Here is a 19,345-nt window from a genome sequence, read left to right as displayed (position 1 = left end):
AATCACAGAGAGAGATGAGCAGTGCCGATATTAAAAAATAATAGAGACGAGCCATCGAGGCTTGTGGTCTCGCGCTTTATCAGGACAGATGCAAGAATGCCAACTTTCAGAGGGAGCTGCAACTGATACTGCAATTTATGAGGAAAGGGCGCTGATTGGTGGAGGCGGCGTCGCCACGGAGGCTGCACCGGGGGTTTGGAGGGGGGAGGGTGGGGTCAGAGGTGGTGAGCGGAGGACCAGAAGGCGACTAAAGAGAGTTCGTGAAAATAAAACCGAGGAAAAGTCAGAAAGCCCTGGTCCCACGATTCATGGCGTCAACGAACCCGACAGATCCTTTCTCTTTTTGGAAAAGAATATCCCTCTCCTCTCGAGAAGCGCTTCAGATTGTGCTTTTCTTCTTGAACACTGTTGCTACGCTTTGGTCCATTGAGCAAGCGTTAGTAGGATATAAAGTCATCGGCTGACGTATAAATTGGATGGAAAAAAAATATATATATATATATTATAAAATCTATGTAAGGAGCTGGCCTGGAATCCAGGTTGAATTCTTTGAGGACAATATCTACCCAGTCACAAATATGAAATGTGTGAATCCACCGCCTTCGCCAAGCGTGTGTGTTTGCTTCGAGGAGAGTTTGCCCGCGATGCCGGGCGTGAGGGATCCACCGTCATCCGCGCGCCAACCTCGCTGCCGTCGGCACGATGGGTGGGGGGGCGGCACCTTAGCTGAGGGCTGACACGATGCTGGTGACAGGGTGGTGGCTGTAGGTCAAGGCCGACTGCGGGTGCAGGGCAGCGGGCGTGGCCAGGAGGTGGGGGTTGTGGCCGTAGGGCACCATGTGGCCGATGGAGGTCATGTGGCTCTGGAAGGTGGCGGAGCTCAGGGGGAAAGAAGGTCCCTCCTCCGCCAGGTCTTTGGCCAGCTCGCCAAAGTGCTCCTGGTTCTTCTTGACCTTCTTGGACTTGTTGGAGACTTTCCTGTTGCGGGTCTGGATGCCGTCTTTCTTCATCGTCAGAGGTCTGTTCACCTGCAGGGAGAGCAAGGTTACAGCTACCGGAAATAGGAGCAGTGAGAGAGCTTTACTCTGCACCCAGCCTGCAAACCGGGAGTGTTTGATGGGGACAGTGTAGAGGGAGCTTTACTCTGTTTCAAACCCCGTGCTGTACCTGTCCTGGGAGTGTTTGATGGGGACGGTGTAGAGGGAGCTTTACTCTGTATCTAACCCCGTGCTGTACCTGTCCTGGGAGTGTTTGATGGGGACGGTGTAGAGGGAGCTTTACTCTGTATCTAACCCCGTGCTGTAGCTGTCCTGGGAGTGTTTGATGGGGACAGTGTAGAGGGAGCATTACTCTGTATCTAACCCCGTGCTGTAGCTGTCCTGGGAGTGTTTGATGGGGACAGTGTAGAGGGAGCATTACTCTGTATCTAACCCCGTGCTGTACCTGTCCTGGGAGAGTTTGATGGGGACAGTGTAGAGGGAGCTTTACTCTGTATCTAACTCTGTCCTGGGAATATTTGATGGGTACAGTGTGGAGGAGCTTTAGTTTATTCAATCTTATTAAAACACAACATTTAAAAGGGTTAGAGCAGGTTCCACTCTCTCTAAGTGACAGGATTGAAGTCAAAAGCTCATCATCCGGAGGTTATGGATTGAGTCCGTCAATCTGTGGAACAACTTTGCCAGCTATTGGTGACGAACCTGCTTGCACATGGTGATAATGTCACTGGGCTAGTAACCCAGAGGCTCAGGCTAATGTTCTGGGGACACGGGTTCAAATCCCACCCCGGCAACCGCTGGAATTTAAATTCAAGGAATAAAATCTGGAATTGGAACTCAGTCTCAGTGACGGTGAGTGTGAAACTGTCATCGATTGTGGTGAAAAAACCACATTGGGTTCACTAATATCCTCTAATCGACAACTGGGTCTTTGTATACCATGCCAACTTTATATTGCCAATGTAGAGAGGATGTTTCCACTTGTGGGTGAGATGAGATATAAGACAGTCAGTAATAAATATGATCGGGGGGGGTGGAATTCAAGAGATACCTCGTTACCCAGAGAGAGCGGGGAGAACGTGGAACTCGCTCCCACAGGGAGGGGTCGAGGCGAATTGTGCCAATGTGTTTAAGTGGGGAGGGGGGAGAGGGAGGGAGGGAGTGATGGGGGGGTGGGAAGCTGGGTCAACACACGAGGGTGAAAGGAATAGAAGGATATGTGGATGGGGGGGGGGAGACGAAGTGGGTGGGAGGAGGCTGGCATGGGTCAGAAGCACCAGCATGGAGTTTCTGTGGGAGTTTCTGTGCTGTGAACACGATGTGATTCGGCTGGTTGGGGGAGGGGGGTGCGGCTCACACTCACGTTGTGCAGTTTGTAGTACAAGCCACAGGCGTTGCAGACAGGATCTCCGCTGATGTTCCGTCTCCACAGCGTGGTGGTGCTGGTGTGGCAGTTGGCACACTGCGTGCCCGCTCGCTTGCTCACGATCTGAGTCAGGAAAAGGGTTTTGGGGAAGGGGGAGGGGGGAGAAGCAAAGAAAAGACATTGAACCAGCATCGCTCCTCAAATTCACCACCCCCACTTACTGCGTAGCTCATGTTATTCCGTGCATGCCCTCCGAGTGAACATCCCTGGTGTGAAGGCCTTGGAAAGGGTGCAGGTGGTGGCATAGTGGTAATGCCACCGGACCAGTAATCCAGAGGCCCAGGCTAACGCTCTGGGGCCACAGGTTCAAATCCCACCCCGGCTGCTGGTGGGATTTAAATTCCATGAATAAAGTCTGGAGTCGGAAGCCAGTTTCAGTCACAGGGACTGTGAAACGATCATCGATTGTTGTTAAAAAATAACCCCATCTGGTTCACTCGTGTCCCTTTAGGGAAGGATATCTGCTGCCCTTACCTGGTCTGGCCTACACGTGACTCCAGACCCCACAGCAATCACCCTCTGAAATGAGCCCAGCGAGGTGCTCAGTTCAAGGGCAATTAGGGATGGGCAACAAACGCTGGCTTAGCCAGCGACCTCCCCCCATCCTGTGAAAGGATATGCTTCTTTTTTAAATCGCGCTAGAGCGGTCCCAAGGATGAGGGGACTTGAGTGATGTGGAGAGGCTAGAGAAGATGGGATTGTTCTGCTCAGAGCAGAAAAGGTTAAGAAGGAGATTTAATCGAGGCGTTCAAAATCACTAGGAGGCTCTCAATGGAGTAAAGGAGGAGAAACCATTTGCACTACCGTAGCTACAAGAGCAGGTCAGAGGCTGGGAATCCTGCGGAGAGTAACTCACCTCCTGACTCCCCAAAGCCTGTCCACCATCGACAAGGCACAAGTCAGGAGTGTGATAGGATACTCCCCAATTGCCTGGATGAGTGTGACTCCCACAACACTCAAGAAGCTCAGCACAGTCCAGGACAAAGCAGCCCCGCTTGATTGGCATCCTATCCACAAACTCCCTCCACCACCGATGCACAGGGGCAGCACCGTGTGTGTACCATCTACAAGATGCACTGCAGCAACTTGCCAAGGCTCCTTCGACAGCGCCGCCCAAACTCACCACCTCTACCACCTAGAAGGACACAACCTCTACCACCTAGAAGGACGAGGGCAGCAGACACATGGGGAACACCACCACCTGCAAGTTCCCCTCCGAGCCCCTCACCATCCCGACTTGGAAATAATATCGGCCGTTCCTTCACTGTGGCTGGGTCAAAATCCTGGAAATCCCTCCCTAACAGCGCTGTGGGTGTACCTACACCACACGGGGACTGCAGCGGCTCAAGAAGGCAGCTCACTGCCACCTTCTCAAGGGGGCAATTAGGGATGGGTAACAAATGATGGGCCCAGCCAGCGACGCCCAGATCTCGTGAATGAATGAAAAAAAACCAGCCTGTGGCTTGGTGGTCAGAGGATGCAGATTTATGATAACCAGCACGAGGTGCAGAGAGGACAGGAGTCATGGGGAGGGACCTGTGGATGCTCAGTCCTTGAGTAGATTCCAGGCTGAGAATGATAGATATTTGGGCAGCAAAGGAATCGAGGGATATGGGAAGGCTGAGTCGAGGTGGAAGATCAGTCACGGACCTCCTGAACGGTGCAGCAGACTCGACGGGGCTGAATAGCGTCCTCCGTCCAGCTCCTGTTTCTCACATCGTGATCTGGAAGGCCTGTCTCAAACAGCGGTGCAGGTAGCTCGGCTGGTGACCAGCTCCGAAAGAGAACTGGGTACATAGTTGAAGAGGAAAAAAGTGCAGGGCTGTTTGGGGGGGTGGGGGGGGGGGGGGGAAGAAGGAGGGGGTCGAGGGGAGTGGGACTAATTGGAGAACTCTTTCAAAGGGGTTCGCAGGGAGCTAATGGGCCGAATGGCCCTTGCCTCCTGAAATGCGGGATTCCATGATTCGTGGTCGCAGCTGATGTACAGTTCTACCTCCAAGTCTGAGAGAGAGTCATTAGGACACATGTGGTGGCCATTCGGCCCATCGAATGCATGCAGGGATACCCACCAGTCGTTTCTTTGGTCTGATGAGCGGCCGGTTCTGGCCATTCATTTTGTGGTAGAGGCCACAGGCGTTGCAGAGATAGTGTCCAGTCCCATCCCTCCGCCATAGAGGAGTGGCCGTCGCTCCACAGTTCACACATTCCCGAGCCTCTGAAATTAAGCACATTTGAGCGCGATCAGGGAGATACCATCAGGGAACTGCCTCCACGCCTCTGGGACTGGACAGGCAGGGCTGAAAATCCTGGCCAAAAAAGTAGGCTTTAACATGAGAGACCTGCACTGTCGATACTGAGGGAGCACCGCACTGTCGGAGGGTCAGTGCTGAGGGAGCGCCGCACTGTCGGAGGGTCAGTGCTGAGAGAGCGCCGCACTGTCGGAGGGTCAGTGCTGAGGGAGCGCCGCTCTGTCGGAGGGTCAGTGCTGAGGGAATGCCGCACTGTCGGAGAGTCAGTGCTGAGGGAGCGCCGCGCTGTCGGAGGGTCAGCGCTGAGGGAGCGCCACACTGTCAGAGGGTCAGCGCTAAGGGTATGCCGCACTGTCGGAGGGTCAGTGCTGAGGGAGCGCCGCACTGTCGGAGGGTCAGTGCTGAGGCAGCGCCGCACTGTCGGAGGGTCAGTGCTGAGGGAGCGCTGCACTGTCACAGGTGGTGTCTTTCAGCTGGTACATTCAACCATTCTGCCCTCTCGGAGGGACATATAAGATCTCACGGCCAGCGCCTCGAAGGAGAACTGGGGCTGAGGGGGAACCGAGTTCTGTCCAGAGTCGCAGCGCCCCACACTTCTCACTCCAACGCCAACGTCACAGGAAAGGCCGTTTCTTCATCACGTTGCTGCTGGTGGGAGCTTGCTGTGCGCAAAATGGCTGCTCCCCTGCCTGCACTGAAACTCCGATGGCGCTTCAATTCTTTTTAAGCCTCTGGAACGGTGGGAAACGGAGCCTCGAAACACCCTCTCCGGCCCCGAGAGTTAGCGCCTCTCAGCCCACCCCACCCACTGCTGCTGGCACAGGGGGCACATGACCTTACCCACCTTACTGCCACGGGCGCTGATGGTAGATCGATGTCCCCGCAGGCCCTGCCCACTCCCAAACAAGCCACCCCGAACCGGACACACCCCCCCCCCCCCCCCACCCCCCACCCCCCACCCCCCATCCCGCCATTGGCCTCCTTCCGTTGGATCTTACCGCAGGGCGATAATGACAGCTTGTGTTTGTGTTGCGACGAATGCCCTTCGATGATGGAGGCCGCCGACTGGTAGAAGCTCCCGTTGTAAGCCTGGGGGTGGCCGGCCAGGCCCAGCTGGTCGTCCTGGCTCAGCGTGAGGAAGCCCGAGCTCAGGGGGCTCCCCCTCTCCATCTTCATCGCCTCCGAGTACTTGGGGCTCCCCTTCTCCTGGCCCGGCTCGGGGCTGGTCTCCTTCAGCGGCGGCGCGAAGCCGTAGAGGTGCTGGCCGTGGTGGGGCGAGGCGAGGCCGGGGGCGGCCTGGTACAGCGGGAGCGAGGCCTTGGTGTAGGCCCCGACTGTCGACCAGGCCCCGTTGTACGGGTGGCCAATGGCCTGCCCGCTCTCCATCCACGGCAGGCTGTTCAGCAGGTGAGGCGAGTACATCTGTCGGCCTGCGGGGAGGAACGAGACGAATCTGTTGGCAAGGATCTCATGGGCAGAGGCTGGCGTAGTCATTGGCCCTAGCGAACCAGAGGCCCAGACTAATGGTGTTGGCCGTTGAGAGGGGGGTGGTGGGGGGCGGGGGGGCTGCGGACACGGGTTCAAATCCCACCACGGCTGCTTAATAAACATGGAACTGAAATCTAAATTGTCTGCCTCGCTAATCCCCTTTAGGGAAGGAAATCCGCTGCCCTTTACCCGGTCTGGCCTACATGTGACTCCCGACCCCACAGCCACGCGTTCACTCTTCACTGTGCACCCACCCACCCACCACCACCCGAAATGGCCCCAGCAAGCCGCTCAGCTCAAGGTAAAAGGCCGACCAATGCTGGCCTTGCCAGCGACGCCCCACATCCTGTGAAAGAATAAAGAGACGGGAGGCCATTCGGCCCACCGAGACTGCCCCCCACCCCCCCCCCCCCCCCCCCCACCCCCATAACCCTGCACATGCTTCCATTTTCAGATAACGATCCAATTCCCTTTCAAAAGCCTCGATTGACCCTGCCTCCTCCCACACTCTCAGGCAGCGCATTCCAGATCCTGACCACTCGCTACATGATAAAGTTTCCCCTCACGTCTCCATTGTTTTGTTTTGCCGATCGCCTTAAATCCGTGTCCCTCCGGTTCTCGATCCTTTCTCCAATGGGAACATTTTCTCCCAGTCCACTCTGCCCCACACCCCTCATGATTTTGAACACCCTCGATCAACTCTCCTTTCAACCTTCTCTTCTCCGAGGAGAACAGTCCCAACTTCTCCAATTCGTCCACATAACTGAAGTCCCCTCATCCCCAGAAGCATTCGCGTGAACCTTTTCCGCACTCTCTCTCTCTCTCTAAGGCCTTCATGTTCTTCCTATAGTGTAGCACCCAGAACTGGACGCAATACTCCAAGGATAGGCCCTATCTACTCAACTGCTCCTTGTAATCCTCTCATCCCCAACCAGTTTAGTGAACCGAACCTCTTGTGAAAACAGTGCACTGCTTTGTCGGTCAGTCAAGAGCGGGCATCTCCCCCACACATGTCTTCTACCGTGAAGACTGATGCAAAGCGTTTATTCAACTGCTCTGCCATTTCCTGGTTCCCCATTATTATCTCCCCAGCTTCATTCTCTAAGGGGCCTATGTTCACTTTGGCCTCTCTCTTCCTTTTAATATATTTAAAGAAGCTCTTACTGTCCATTTTTATATTACTTGCTAGTTTACCCTCAAAATTTACTTTCTCCCTCTTTATTATTTTTTGGTCATCTTTTGTTGGCTTTTGAAACTTTCCCAATCCTCTGGTTTACCACTTTTCTTTGTCACATTGTATGCTTTTTCTTTCAATTTGATACTATCCTTAACTTCCTTGGTTAACCATGGTTGGTTTATCCCCTTCCTAGAATCCTTCTTCCTCACTGGGATATATCTTTGTTGTGAGCCATGAACTATTTTCTTAAACGTCTGCCATTGTTCATCAACTGCCTTTTCTGCTAAACTCCTTTCCCAGTCCACTCCAGCCAACTCTGCCCTCATTCCTTTATAATTACCCTTATTTAAGTTTAGCACCGTTGTCTCCGTCCCAAGTGTCTCACTCTCAACCTGAATGCTAAATTCTAACATGTTATGGTCACTGTTTCCTATGGGATCCTTTACTCTGAGATCATTTATTAAACCTGCCTCATTACATGTTACCAAATCCAAAATAGCCTGACCCCTGGCCTTCATTTGTTTATATTATTTGCTAGTTTACCCTCAAAGTTTATTTTCTCCCTCTTTATTATATTTTTGGTCATCTTTTGTTGGCTTTTAAAACTTTCTGAGGTGTTGTGGCTTAGTGCTGTGCAAACATTAAAGTGGTCAACATAGGCTTCTGGGAGATATGCATTGGCATGAAGTGCACTTAATTTCCAACGAAGGTCTTCCTCTGGAGATGGTGGGGTGGGGAGTGCGGGTAAGAATAGCTCCTCTGATGGGGGTTGGGAGGGATTGTTATCTGGACAAGGCTGTGGTAACTCGAGTGAAACTTCCCATGAGTGAGGAGGAGGAGCTGGCTGGGCGGTGGTTGGGTGGGTGGGGGGGAGGGGGGTGGTGGGAAGGGGAGGGGGGGTTGGTTAGGGTGGCGTTGGCAGGTGAAATAGGTTTGCGGATGATGGGGGTTGAGGAAGAAGGACCAGGATGGGGGATGACCTGGCAAGGCAGATGTCTGCAAGGTGGTGGAGCAAGGGGGGTTTTGAGGAGAACATCAGATTTCAGCTCCTCACCATCCACCTGGATTAATAGATTAAGAATTCATAGCCCAGAAACAGGCCATACAGCACCCCCTCCACCCTGTGCCAGTGCTTCTGCTCCAAACTAGCCTCCTTCCACCCTCTACTTCATCTCCCCCTTCAATTCTTTTCGCCCTCGTGTGTTTATCCAGCCTCTTCCCCCTTAAATACATCAACACGATTCGCCTCAACCACTCCCTGTGGGAGTGAGTTCCACATTTCCCCCCACTCTCTGGGTAAACACGTTTCTCCTGAATTCCCCCGATTGGATTTATTAGTGACTGTCTTATATTGATGGCCCCCCTAGTTCTGGTCACACACCCCAGCCCCCACAAGTGGAAACATCTTCTCTATGTCTACCCCATCGAAACTCCCTTCATCATTTTAACGAGCTCGATCGGGTCACCCCCATCAGCCTTCTCTTTTTGAGAGAAAAGAGCCCCGGCCTGTTCAATCTGTCCTTTTTTAAAAATTTATTCTTTTGTGGAATGTGGGCATCACTGGAAAATCAAATTGGCAGAAGTAGCCACGAGTAAGAATTCAGAAAGTGTATTCGGGACAGCTCCCTAGAACAATATGTTGCGGATCCAGCCAGGGATCAGGCTATTTGGATCTGGTAATGTGTAATGAGGCAGGATTAATAAGTGATCTCAGAGTAAAGGATCCCCTAGGAAACAGTGACCATAACATGGTAGAATTTATCATTCAGGTTGAGAGTGAGACACTTGGGTCTGGTAATGTGTAATGAGGCAGGATTAATAAGTGATCTCAGAGTAAAGGATCCCTTAGGAAACAGTGACCATAACACGATAGAATTTAGCATTCAGGTTGAGAGTGAGACACTTGGGTCTGGTAATGTGTAATGAGGCAGGATTAAGAAGTGATCTCAGAGTAAAGGATCCCTTAGGAAACAGTGACCATAACATGGTAGAATTTAGCATTCAGGTTGAGAGTGAGACACTTGGGTCAGAAACAACTGTGCTAAACTTAAACAAGGGTAATTACAAAGGAGTGAGGGCAGAGTTGGCTGGAGTGGACTGGGAAAGGAGTTTAGCAGAAAAGATGGTGAACAATGGCAGATATTTAAGAAAATAGTTCATGGCTCACAACAAAGATATATCCCAGTGGGGAAGAAGGATTCTAGGAAGGGGATAAACCAAGGAAGTTAAGGATAGTATCACATTGAAAGAAAAAGCATAATGTGGCAAAGAAAAGTGGTAAACCAGAGGATTGGGAAAGTTTTAAAAGCCAACAAAAGATGACCAAATAATAAAGAGGGAGAAAATAAACTTTGAGGGTAAACTAGCAAGTAATATAAAAATGGACAGTAAGAGCTTCTTTAAATATATAAAAAGGAAGAGAAAGGCCAAAGTGAACATAGGCCCCTTAGAGAATGAGGCTGGAGAAATAATAAAGGGGAACCAGGAAATGGCAGAGCAGTTGAATAAGTACTTTGCATCAGTCTTCACGGTAGAAGACACTAACAGCTTTCCAAAAATACTAAATAATCAAGGGGCAAAATGGGGGTGGGAGGGGGGAAATAAATACAATAGTTGTCACTAGAGAAAAAGTACTAGGGAAACTAATGGGGCTAAAGGCCGATAAGTCCCCTGGGTCTAATGGGCTGCATCCTAGGATATGAAAGGAAATAGCTACAGAGATAGTGGCTGCACTGGTAGTAATCTTCCAAGAATCCTTAGATTCTGGAAATGTCCCAGACGATTGGAAAGCTGCCAATGTAACACCCTTATTCAAAAATGGAGAGAGACAAAAAACAGGCAACTATAGGCCAGTTAGCTTAACATCTGTCATTGGGAAAATGTTAGAGTCTATTATGAAGGATGAAAAAGCAGAGCATTTAGAAATGCATAATTTAATCAATTAGAGTCAGCATGGCTTCATGAAGGGGAATTATACCTGACAAATTTGTTATAGTTCTTTGAGGAGGTAACAAGCAGGATAGATAAAGAGGAAGCAGTAGATGTAATATATTTGGATTTCCAAAAGGCGTTTGATAAGGTACTGCAGGTAAGGCTACTTAATAAGAGAAGAGCCCATGGTGTTGGGGGTAGTATATTAGCATGGATAGAGGATTGGCTAACTAATAGATGACAGAGTGTTGGGATAAGAGGGGCAGTTTCAGGATAGCAACCTGTAACTAGTGGAGTGCCACAGGGATCAGTGCTGGGGCCACAATTATTTACAATATATATTAAAGACTTGGATGAGGGAAGTGAATGTACTATCAGCAAGTTTGCAGATGACACAAAACTACGTGGGAAGGCAAGTGGTGAGAATGACACAAAGAGTCTACAGGGGGATATAGACAGGTTAAGTGAGTGGGCAAAAACTTGGTAGATGGAATATAATGTGGGAAAATGTGAGGTTATGCACTTTGGCAGGAAGGATAGAGGAGCTGAATATTATTTAAATGGAGAAAGACTGCAGAAAGCTGCAGCACAGAGGGATTTGGGGGTCCTCGTGCATGAATCACAAAAAGCTAACATACAAGTTCAACGGGTAATAGGGAAGGCAAATGGAATGTTGGCCTTTATTTTAAAGGGAATGGAGTATAAAAATAGGGAAGCCTTGCTAAAACTATACAAGGCGCTAGTTAGACCACCCCTAGAATACGGTGAACAGTTTTGGTCCCCTTATCTGAGGAAAGATATACTGGCATTGGAGGCAGTCCAGAGAAGGTTCACTAGGTTGATCCCGGATATGGAGGGATTTTCTTATGAGGAGAGGTTGAGTCGGTTGGGCCTGTACTCATTGGAGTTTAGAAGAATGAGAGGTGACCTTATTGAAACATATAAGATTCTTAGGGGGCTTGACAGGGTAAATGCTGAGAGGTTGTTTCCCTTGTGGGAGAGTCTAGGACCAGAGGGCATAATCTCAGAGTAAGGGGGTGCCCATTTAAAACAGAGATGAGGAGGAATTTCTTCTCTCAGAGGGTAGTTAGTCTGCGGAATTCTTTACCGCAGAGGACTGTAGAGGCTGGGTTGTTAAGTATATTCAAGGCTGAGATAGACATGTTTTTAATCAGTAAGGGAATCAAGTGTTATGGGGAAAAGGCAGGAAAGTGGAGATAAGGGTTATCAGATCAGCCATGATCTCATTGAATGGTGGAGCAGACTCGATGGGTCAAATGGCCTACTCCTGTTCCTACGTCTTGTAGTCTTATGGCCAGCATTTGTTGCCCATCCCTAATTGCCCTTGAACTGATAGCTAACTAGGGCCATTTCAGAGGGCGGCTAAGAGCCGACCACGTTGCTGTGGGGTCTGGAGTGACACGTAGGCCAGACTGGGTAAGGACGGCAGATTTCCTCCCCTAAAGGGCATTAGTGAACCAGATGGGGTTCTTACGACAATCGATGATAGTTTCACGGTCACCGTCACTGAGACTGGCTTCCAATTCCAGATTTAATTCATTGAATTTAAACTCCAGCCAGCTGCTGTGGTGGGATTCGCAGCCGTGTCCCCAGACCATCAGCCTGGTCCTCTGGGTGACTAGCCCAGTGACATTCCCACTATGTCTCCCTGTTGCTGATAGTGTTGGAGCCGCTCAAGTTCTGGCATCTACCTTGTGGATCCTTCTCCATCTTCTCCAGCAACTCTTTATAATGAAGAGAACAATACTGTAAGCTCAAGTGCAGTAGGAGAGGCCTCAAAAAAAGCTTAGCGCCTTCTGGCACGGAGGTGGTTCAGTGATATTATTGGTGATGTTGCCGACTTTATCTGGGACTATTGCACACAGCTTTGGACGCACTATAAAGAAGACACAGAAAGGGACATCAATATTGGAAAGGAGTGATTCCAACAACGAGAGGTTAGAATTCGGATGAAAGGCTTGTGAGTCTGAAGCGTTGTTTCGCTGCAAGAGTAACGGCTGATGGGGTTTTATTTTAGGAAGTGGGGAGCTCGTGTAAGACTATTACCCCTGGGTGAGACAGCAACAACAGCACCGACTGAGGATTCCCACCGAAAGGTTGGAGAAGATGAAATCTTCCCACGTGTTTTCCGAGGGAGCTCAGCTGCGTGCAGACGCTGGGGTTGTTACCCCCAGGGCAAAGGAGATTAACAGGAGATTTAATTGAGGCGTTCAAAAACGTGAGAGGTTTCGATTTGAGTGAATAAGGTGAATCTGGCCCCACTGGCAGGAGGGTCGCTAAGCAGAGGGACGCAGATTGAAGAGAATCGAGGAAAGAGCCAGAGGGGGGAGAGAGGAGGAGAATTTTTTTTTGACGCAGCGAGTTGTTGTGATCTGGAAGTTGCTGCCTGAAAGGGCAGCAGAAGCAGATTCGACAGGAACGTTCAAAAGGGGGAATTGGAGAAATAATTGAAAGGGAAAAATTTGCAGGGTTATGGGGGGGTGGGAAAGAGCAGTGGGTGGTGATAGAGTGTTGGACTGATTACTTAGCTCATTCAAAGAGTCAGCACAGAGACAATGGGCTGATTGTGCTCCCCTTGTGCTGTGGGTCAGTGCTGAGGGAGCGCTGCGCTGTCGGAGGGTCAGTGCTGAGGGAGTGCCGCACTGTCGGAGAGTCAGTACTGAGGGAGTGCCGCACTGTCGAAGAGTCAGTGCTGAGTGAGCGCCGTGCTGTCGGAGGGTCAGTGCTGAGGGAGCGCCGCACTGTCGGAGGGTCAGTGCTGAGGGAGCGCCGCACTGTCGGAGGGTCAGTGCTGAGGGAGCGCCGCGCTGTCGGACGGTCGGTGCTGAGGGAGCGCCGCACTGTCGGAGGGTCAGTGCTGAGGGAGCGCCGCACTGTCAGAGGGTCAGTGCTGAGGGAGCGCCGCACTGTCGGAGTGTCAGTGCTGAGGGAGCGCCGCACTGTCGGAGGGTCAATACTGAGGGAGCGCCGCACTGTCGGAGGGTCAGTGCTGAGGGAGCGCCGCACTGTCGGAGGGTCAGTGCTGAGTGAGCGCCGCACTGTCGGAGGGTCAGTGCTGAGGGACCGCCTCACTGTCGGAGGGTCAGAAATGAAGGAGCGCCGCACTGTCGGAGGGTCAGTGCTGAGGGAGCGCCGCACTGTCGGAGGGTCAGTGCTGAGGGAGCGCCGCCCTGTCGGAGGGTCAGTGCTGAGGGAGCGCCGCACTGTCAGAGGGTCAGTGCTGAGGGAGCGCCGTACTGTCGGAGGGTCAGAAATGAGGGAGCGCCGCACTGTCGGAGGGTCAGAAATGAGGGAGCGCCGCACTGTCGGAGGGTCAGAAATGAGGGAGCGCCGCACTGTCGGAGGGTCAGTGCTGAGGGAGCGCCGCACTGTCGGAGGGTCAGTGCTGAGGGAGCGCCACGCTGTCGGAGGGTCAGTGCTGAGGGAGCGCCACGCTGTCGGAGCGTCAGTGCTGTGGGAGCGCCACACTGTCGGAGGGTCAGTGCTGGGGGAGCGCCGCACTGTCGGAGGGTCAGTGCTGAGGGAGCGCCGCACTGTCGGAGGGTCAGTGCTGTGGGAGCGCCGCACTGTCGGAGGGTCAGTGCTGAGGGAGCGCCGCACTGTCGGAGGGTCAGTGCTGAGGGAGCGCCGCACTGTCGGCGGGTCAGTGCTGAGGGAGCGCCGCACTGTCGGAGGGTCAGTGCTGAGGGAGCGCCACACTCTTTGTCCTGCTGCCCAATACCCGCTTCTCAACCACTAAGAGTACCGGATGATCTGGGTCGCTATCCCATTGGCTGCTGAGTTTCTTGCGTGACAACAGGGACCACTCTTCAAGACAAAAAAAAGAACTGATTCACTGGCTGTGAGGCGCTTTGGGATATCCCGAGATGGTGAAAGGGGAGGAGGGGCTGGAGAAAAACAGGCCTTTCCTCTGCCTGCTTCCTTTGCCTTTAGGCGAGCGGGTAGGTGATGTGAGAGTGCTGCGCCATCGGCGGGCAGCTCCACCAACATCACGATGACTCAAACCGGTCTCCGAGGTGGTTGACCTCCCCACTCAACCTGCCCTCCCCCAACCAACACCTCCCCACCCACCAGCAGCCCTCCCACAGTGTCACTCCGAGTAAAGGGACAGGGTGGTGGAGCGGAGGGGAAAATCCAACCAGCCTGGCCTCACCCCAGACAACCCAATCTGTGGGGAAGTGTGAGGTCATGCACTTTGGTAGGAAGAATAGAGGCGTAGACTATTTTCTAAATGGGGAGAGAATTCAGAAATCTGGAGTGCAAAGGGACTTGGGAATCCTAGTCCAGGAATCTCTTAAGGTTAACTTGCAGGTTGAGTCGGTAGTTAGGAAGGCAAATGCAATGTTGGCATTTATTTCGAGAGGACTAGAATATAAAAGCAGGGATGTGCTGCTGAGGCTTTATAAGGCTCTGGTCAGACCACATTTAGAATATTGTGAGCAATTTTGGGCCCTGTATCTCAGGAAGGATCTGCTGGCCCTGGAGAGGGTCCAGAGGTGGTTCACGAGAACGATCCCAGGAATGAAAGGCTTAACATATGAGGAACGTTTGAGGACTCTGGGTCTATACTCGATGGAATTTAGAAGGATGAGAGGGGGGATCTGATTGAAACTTACAGAATACTGAAAGGCCTGGATAGAGTGGACGTGGGGAAGATGTTTCCATTAGTAGGAGAGACTAGGACCCGAGGGCACAGCCTCAGAGTAAAGGGAAGACCTTTTAGAACAGAGATGAGGAGGAACTTCTTTAGCCAGAGATTGGGAATCGATGGAATTCATTGCCACAGAAGGCTGTGGAGGCCGGGTCATTGAGTGTATTTAAGACCGAGATGGATAGGTTCTTGATTGGTAAGGGGGATCAAAGGCTACGGGGAGAAGGCGGGAGAATGGGGTTGAGAAACTTATCAGCCGTGATTGAACGGCGGAGCAGAGTCGATGGGCAGAATGGCCTAATTTCTGCTCCTATGTCTAACGGTCTTATGATCTAATCACCCGCGTTGGGCAGAGGCGCTCGGGTAGTGACGCCCCGGGGGTTGGGAGCGCGGAGAGAGGGATGAGATGCCTCTGGCTCCCATTTTGGTGGGGGGTCGGGTGGGTGGGGGGAGGTTTGGCGGTTGGTGCGAGGGAGAGAAAACTCTTGAGGTTGGAGGGAAAGTCGGAGCAGGCGTTAAAAGAAAAAAGGAGAAGCCTTGCGAGGGCTTGCATCGAAATTCTCTTCCCCGCACACCGGCACCCCCACCCACCCACCCCCACCAGCACACACACCCCAACTGGGGGTGCAGAAAATGCAGAAAGCCACACACTTCAGTAATTTGTACAGTGTTACAATTTCCTGACGGTTTGCAGTTTATCTATCAAACTCATCAGCCTCGTTTTTACAGATAAAGACTCTCTTTCCGCTCCCACAGCTCCTTGCATCCCACGAGCGGCAGGCATGCTCGAGAGAGCAAGAGTTTGCATTCCCCCATCACCCCCCACCTCCCGACGTCCCAGCGCGACCCTGTCACTCTCGTAACGTAGGGGGACGCAGCCGCCAATCCAGAGCAGCAAGATCCCACGAACGGCACCATGGCAGACGACGCAGGTCGTCTGGTTTTGTTTGAGCGATGTTGGTTGAGGGATAAAGGTTGGCCCCAGGAGACCCGGGGAGAAGGCCCCACACCACCACCACCACCCCCACCCCGCCCCCACCCCTGCTCTTCCCCCAGTGGTGGCCGTGCGTCCTTTCACATCCACCTGAGAGGGACGAGCAAGCCTCTTTTTAATGTCTCATCCGAAAGCCTGCACCTCCGACAGCGCGGTGCTCCCTCAGCACTGACCCTCCCACAGCGCGGTGCTCCCTCAGCACTGACCCTCTCACAGTGCGGTGCTCCCTCAGCACTGACCCTCCCACAGCGCGGTGCTCCCTCAGCACTGACCCTCCCACAGCGCGGCGCTCCCTCAGCACTGACCCTCCAACAGTGCGGTGCTCCGTCAGCACTGACCCTCCCACAGCGCAGCGCTCCCTCAGCACTGACCCTCTGACAGGGAGGCGCTCCCTCAGCACTGACCCTCCAACAGTGCGGCGCTCCCTCAGCACTGACCCTCCGACAACGCGGCGCTCCCACAACACTGACCCTCCGACAGTGCGGCACTCCCTCAACACTGACCCTCCAACAGTGCGGCGCTCCCTCAGCGCTGACCCTCCGACAACGCGGCGCTCCCACAACACTGACCCTCCGACAGTGCCGCGCTCCCTCAGCACTGACCCTCCGACAACGCGGTGCTCCCTCAACACTGACCCTCCGACAGTGCGGCGCTCCCTCAACACTGACCCTCCGACAATGCAGCACTCCCTCAACAGTGACCCTCCGACAGTGCGGCGCTCCCTCAGCACTGACCCTCCGACAGTGCGGCGCTCCCTCAGCACTGACCATCCGACAACACGGCGCTCCCACAACACTGACCCTCCGACAGTGCGGCACTCCCTCAGCACTGACCCTCCGACAGTGCGACGCTCCCTCAGCACTGACCCTCCGACAACACGGTGCTCCCTCAACACTGACCCTCCGACAGTGCAGCACTGACCTCCGACAATGCGGCACTCCCTCAACACTGACCCTCCGACAGTGCGGCGCTCCCTCAGCACTGACCCTCCGACAGCGCGGCGCTCCCTCAGCACTGACCCTCCGACAACGCGGCGCTCCCTCAACACTGACCCTCCGACAGTGCGGCGCTCCCTCAACACTGACCGTCCGACAGTGTGGTGCTCCCTCAGCACTGACCCTCCGACAGTGTGGTGCTCCCTCAGCACTGACCCTCCAACAACGTGGCGCTCCCTCAGCATTGACCCTCCGACAGTGCGGCGCTCCCTCAGTACTGACCCTCTGACAACACGGTGCTCCCTCAACACTGACCCTCCGACAGTGCAGCACTGACCTCCGACAATGCGGCACTCCCTCAACACTGACCCTCCGACAGTGCGGCGCTCCCTCAGCACTGACCCTCCGACAGCGCGGCGCTCCCTCAGCACTGACCCTCCGACAACGCGGCGCTCCCTCAACACTGACCCTCCGACAGTGCGGCGCTCCCTCAACACTGACCGTCCGACAGTGTGGTGCTCCCTCAGCACTGACCCTCCGACAGTGTGGTGCTCCCTCAGCACTGACCCTCCAACAACGTGGCGCTCCCTCAGCATTGACCCTCCGACAGTGCGGCGCTCCCTCAGTACTGACCCTCTGACAACTCGGCACTCCCTCAGTACAGACCCTCTCACAGTGTGTGTGTGTGTGTGTGTGTGTGTGTGTGTGTGTGTGTGTGTGTGTGTGTGTGTGTGTGTGTGTGTGTGTGTGTGTGTGTGTGTGTACGTGTGCTTTCTACTTGACAAGTCTGACTTTCTAATAAGCTAATAATTTTGTCATTTATTGAAGAAACCTGGGCATTGCATGGTCATTCTGAGATTCATGGGTAAAGCACACATGTGGCCATATAGCTAGCTGGAGAGATCATTGAAATATGTGTTGTGAGCTCTGATGTACTGGAATTAGAGACAGACTGTGCACTCCTCCCATCTCGGTCGTAACACACAGGGTGGGGTCAGGGGCACAGTCTCAAGATAAGGGCTCGATCATTTCAGACTGAGATGAGAAGAAATTTCTTCACTCAGAGCGTTTGGAATCTTTGGGATTCTCTACCCCCAGAGGGTTGCAGATGCTCCTTCGTTGAGGATATTTAGGGCCAGGACGGACGGATTTTTGGTCTCTCCGGTAACCGAGGGATATGGGGAGCGGGCCGGAAAGTGGGAGTTGAAGCCCAAGATCAGCCGTGATCAGACTGAATGGGGGAGCAGGCTCGATGGGCCGAATAGTCTACTCCTGCTCCCGTTTCTTGCATTCTTGTGAGGGAGGAGAGAGGAGAGGGAGGCAGGGAGAGGGAAAGGAGGTGAGAGGGAGACGAAGAGGGGAGAGGGAGAGAGGGAAGAGGAAGAGGGAAGGGGGTGAGAAGAGGAAGGGGTAGAGGATAGAGAGAGAGAGAAAGGATAGCGAATGGAGGGGAAAGGAAGAGGAAAGAGAGGGAGGGGAAGGAGGGAGAGATTGGGGGTTAGTCCTCAAGGATGACCTATTTTATAAATCTCTTGTAGCCCGCGTGAGACATTTCAGGAAAGGCTCTACGTGTATGAACAGCAGCCAGGGGCTTTACGTGTGGACTTTCCCTGGTGATGGACAATGGACATCTTGCCTTGGTTCAAAAAGGAGCCAAGAAAGGCAAACTGGACTGTGTGTCCAGGAAATAAAAGGAAAGGTTGCCAATGGTTCACAACAATCACCAGGTCAGATCCTATTAACACAGCACACTACAGACGCTTGGAGGCAGGTAGTTCACCCTGCAGAAAGCAGTCTCCCTCTGAATCCAGTGCTGGACCCCTGCTCAACTCCATTGGAGCCTGTGAGGCTCCTGGTTTCTCTGCAGGGATGGGCAGAAGCAGGATGATGGGCTCAGTGGGTCTCTGGGTCAGAAGGTCTGCGTTCGAGTCCCTGTCCGTTCCAGGACACTCGATCACCAAAATCCGGGGGGCCGATCCCCGGTGCCAGTATCGAGGGTGAGCCACACTCCCAGAGGTGCCGTCTTTCGGGACAACAACCGCCTGCCCCCTCCGACCATCCTCTTAAGCGGGTATGAAGGTCCCCGGCCTCTACTGGAACAAGAGCAGCGGCGGGTGAATTCTCCCCAGCTGATACTTTTTTTTAAAAAAAGTTGCTCATCACATTTCTCTTTGTGGGATCTTGCAGTGCTCAAAACGTTACCCGCCAATTTCCCCACCATGCAACGGCGATGAAGCACTTTGGCCATAACGGGAATGTCCTGAGGGGAGGTGAAGGAGGGAGTGAAGATGAAGGAGGGAGTGAAGGGAGGAGGGAGGTGAGGAGGGAGGTGAAGGGGGAGGGAAGTGAAGGGAAGGTGAAGGGAGGAGGGAATTGAGGAGCGAGTGAGGTGAAGGAGGGGAGGAGGGAGGTGAGGGGGAGTGAGGTGAAGGAGGGAGTGAAGGGAGGAGGGAGGTGAGGAGGGAGTGAAGGGAG

General features: G+C 53.3%; 1 protein-coding gene across 1 annotated transcript in view; it reads right to left on the bottom strand.

Annotated features, from left to right (window-relative positions):
* Positions 1–569: 569 nt before the first annotated feature.
* LOC121272808 (GATA-binding factor 2-like) overlaps positions 570–19,345 on the bottom strand; it is a 33,848-nt gene continuing 15,072 nt past the window's right edge. The window contains exons 3-6 of the mRNA XM_041179598.1: positions 5,672–6,103; positions 4,494–4,639; positions 2,362–2,487; positions 570–1,028 (exon numbers count right to left, since the gene is read on the bottom strand). Coding sequence (XP_041035532.1) covers positions 723–1,028; positions 2,362–2,487; positions 4,494–4,639; positions 5,672–6,103 — 1,010 coding nt within the window. The 3' untranslated portion in view covers positions 570–722. The remainder of the gene's footprint in view (positions 1,029–2,361; positions 2,488–4,493; positions 4,640–5,671; positions 6,104–19,345) is intronic.

This window comes from Carcharodon carcharias, chromosome 35, assembly GCF_017639515.1.
Source record: "Carcharodon carcharias isolate sCarCar2 chromosome 35, sCarCar2.pri, whole genome shotgun sequence".
Taxonomy (NCBI): domain Eukaryota; kingdom Metazoa; phylum Chordata; class Chondrichthyes; order Lamniformes; family Lamnidae; genus Carcharodon; species Carcharodon carcharias.
Note: the sequence above shows the minus strand (reverse complement) of the source record. Positions and strands in the feature narration are given on the sequence as shown.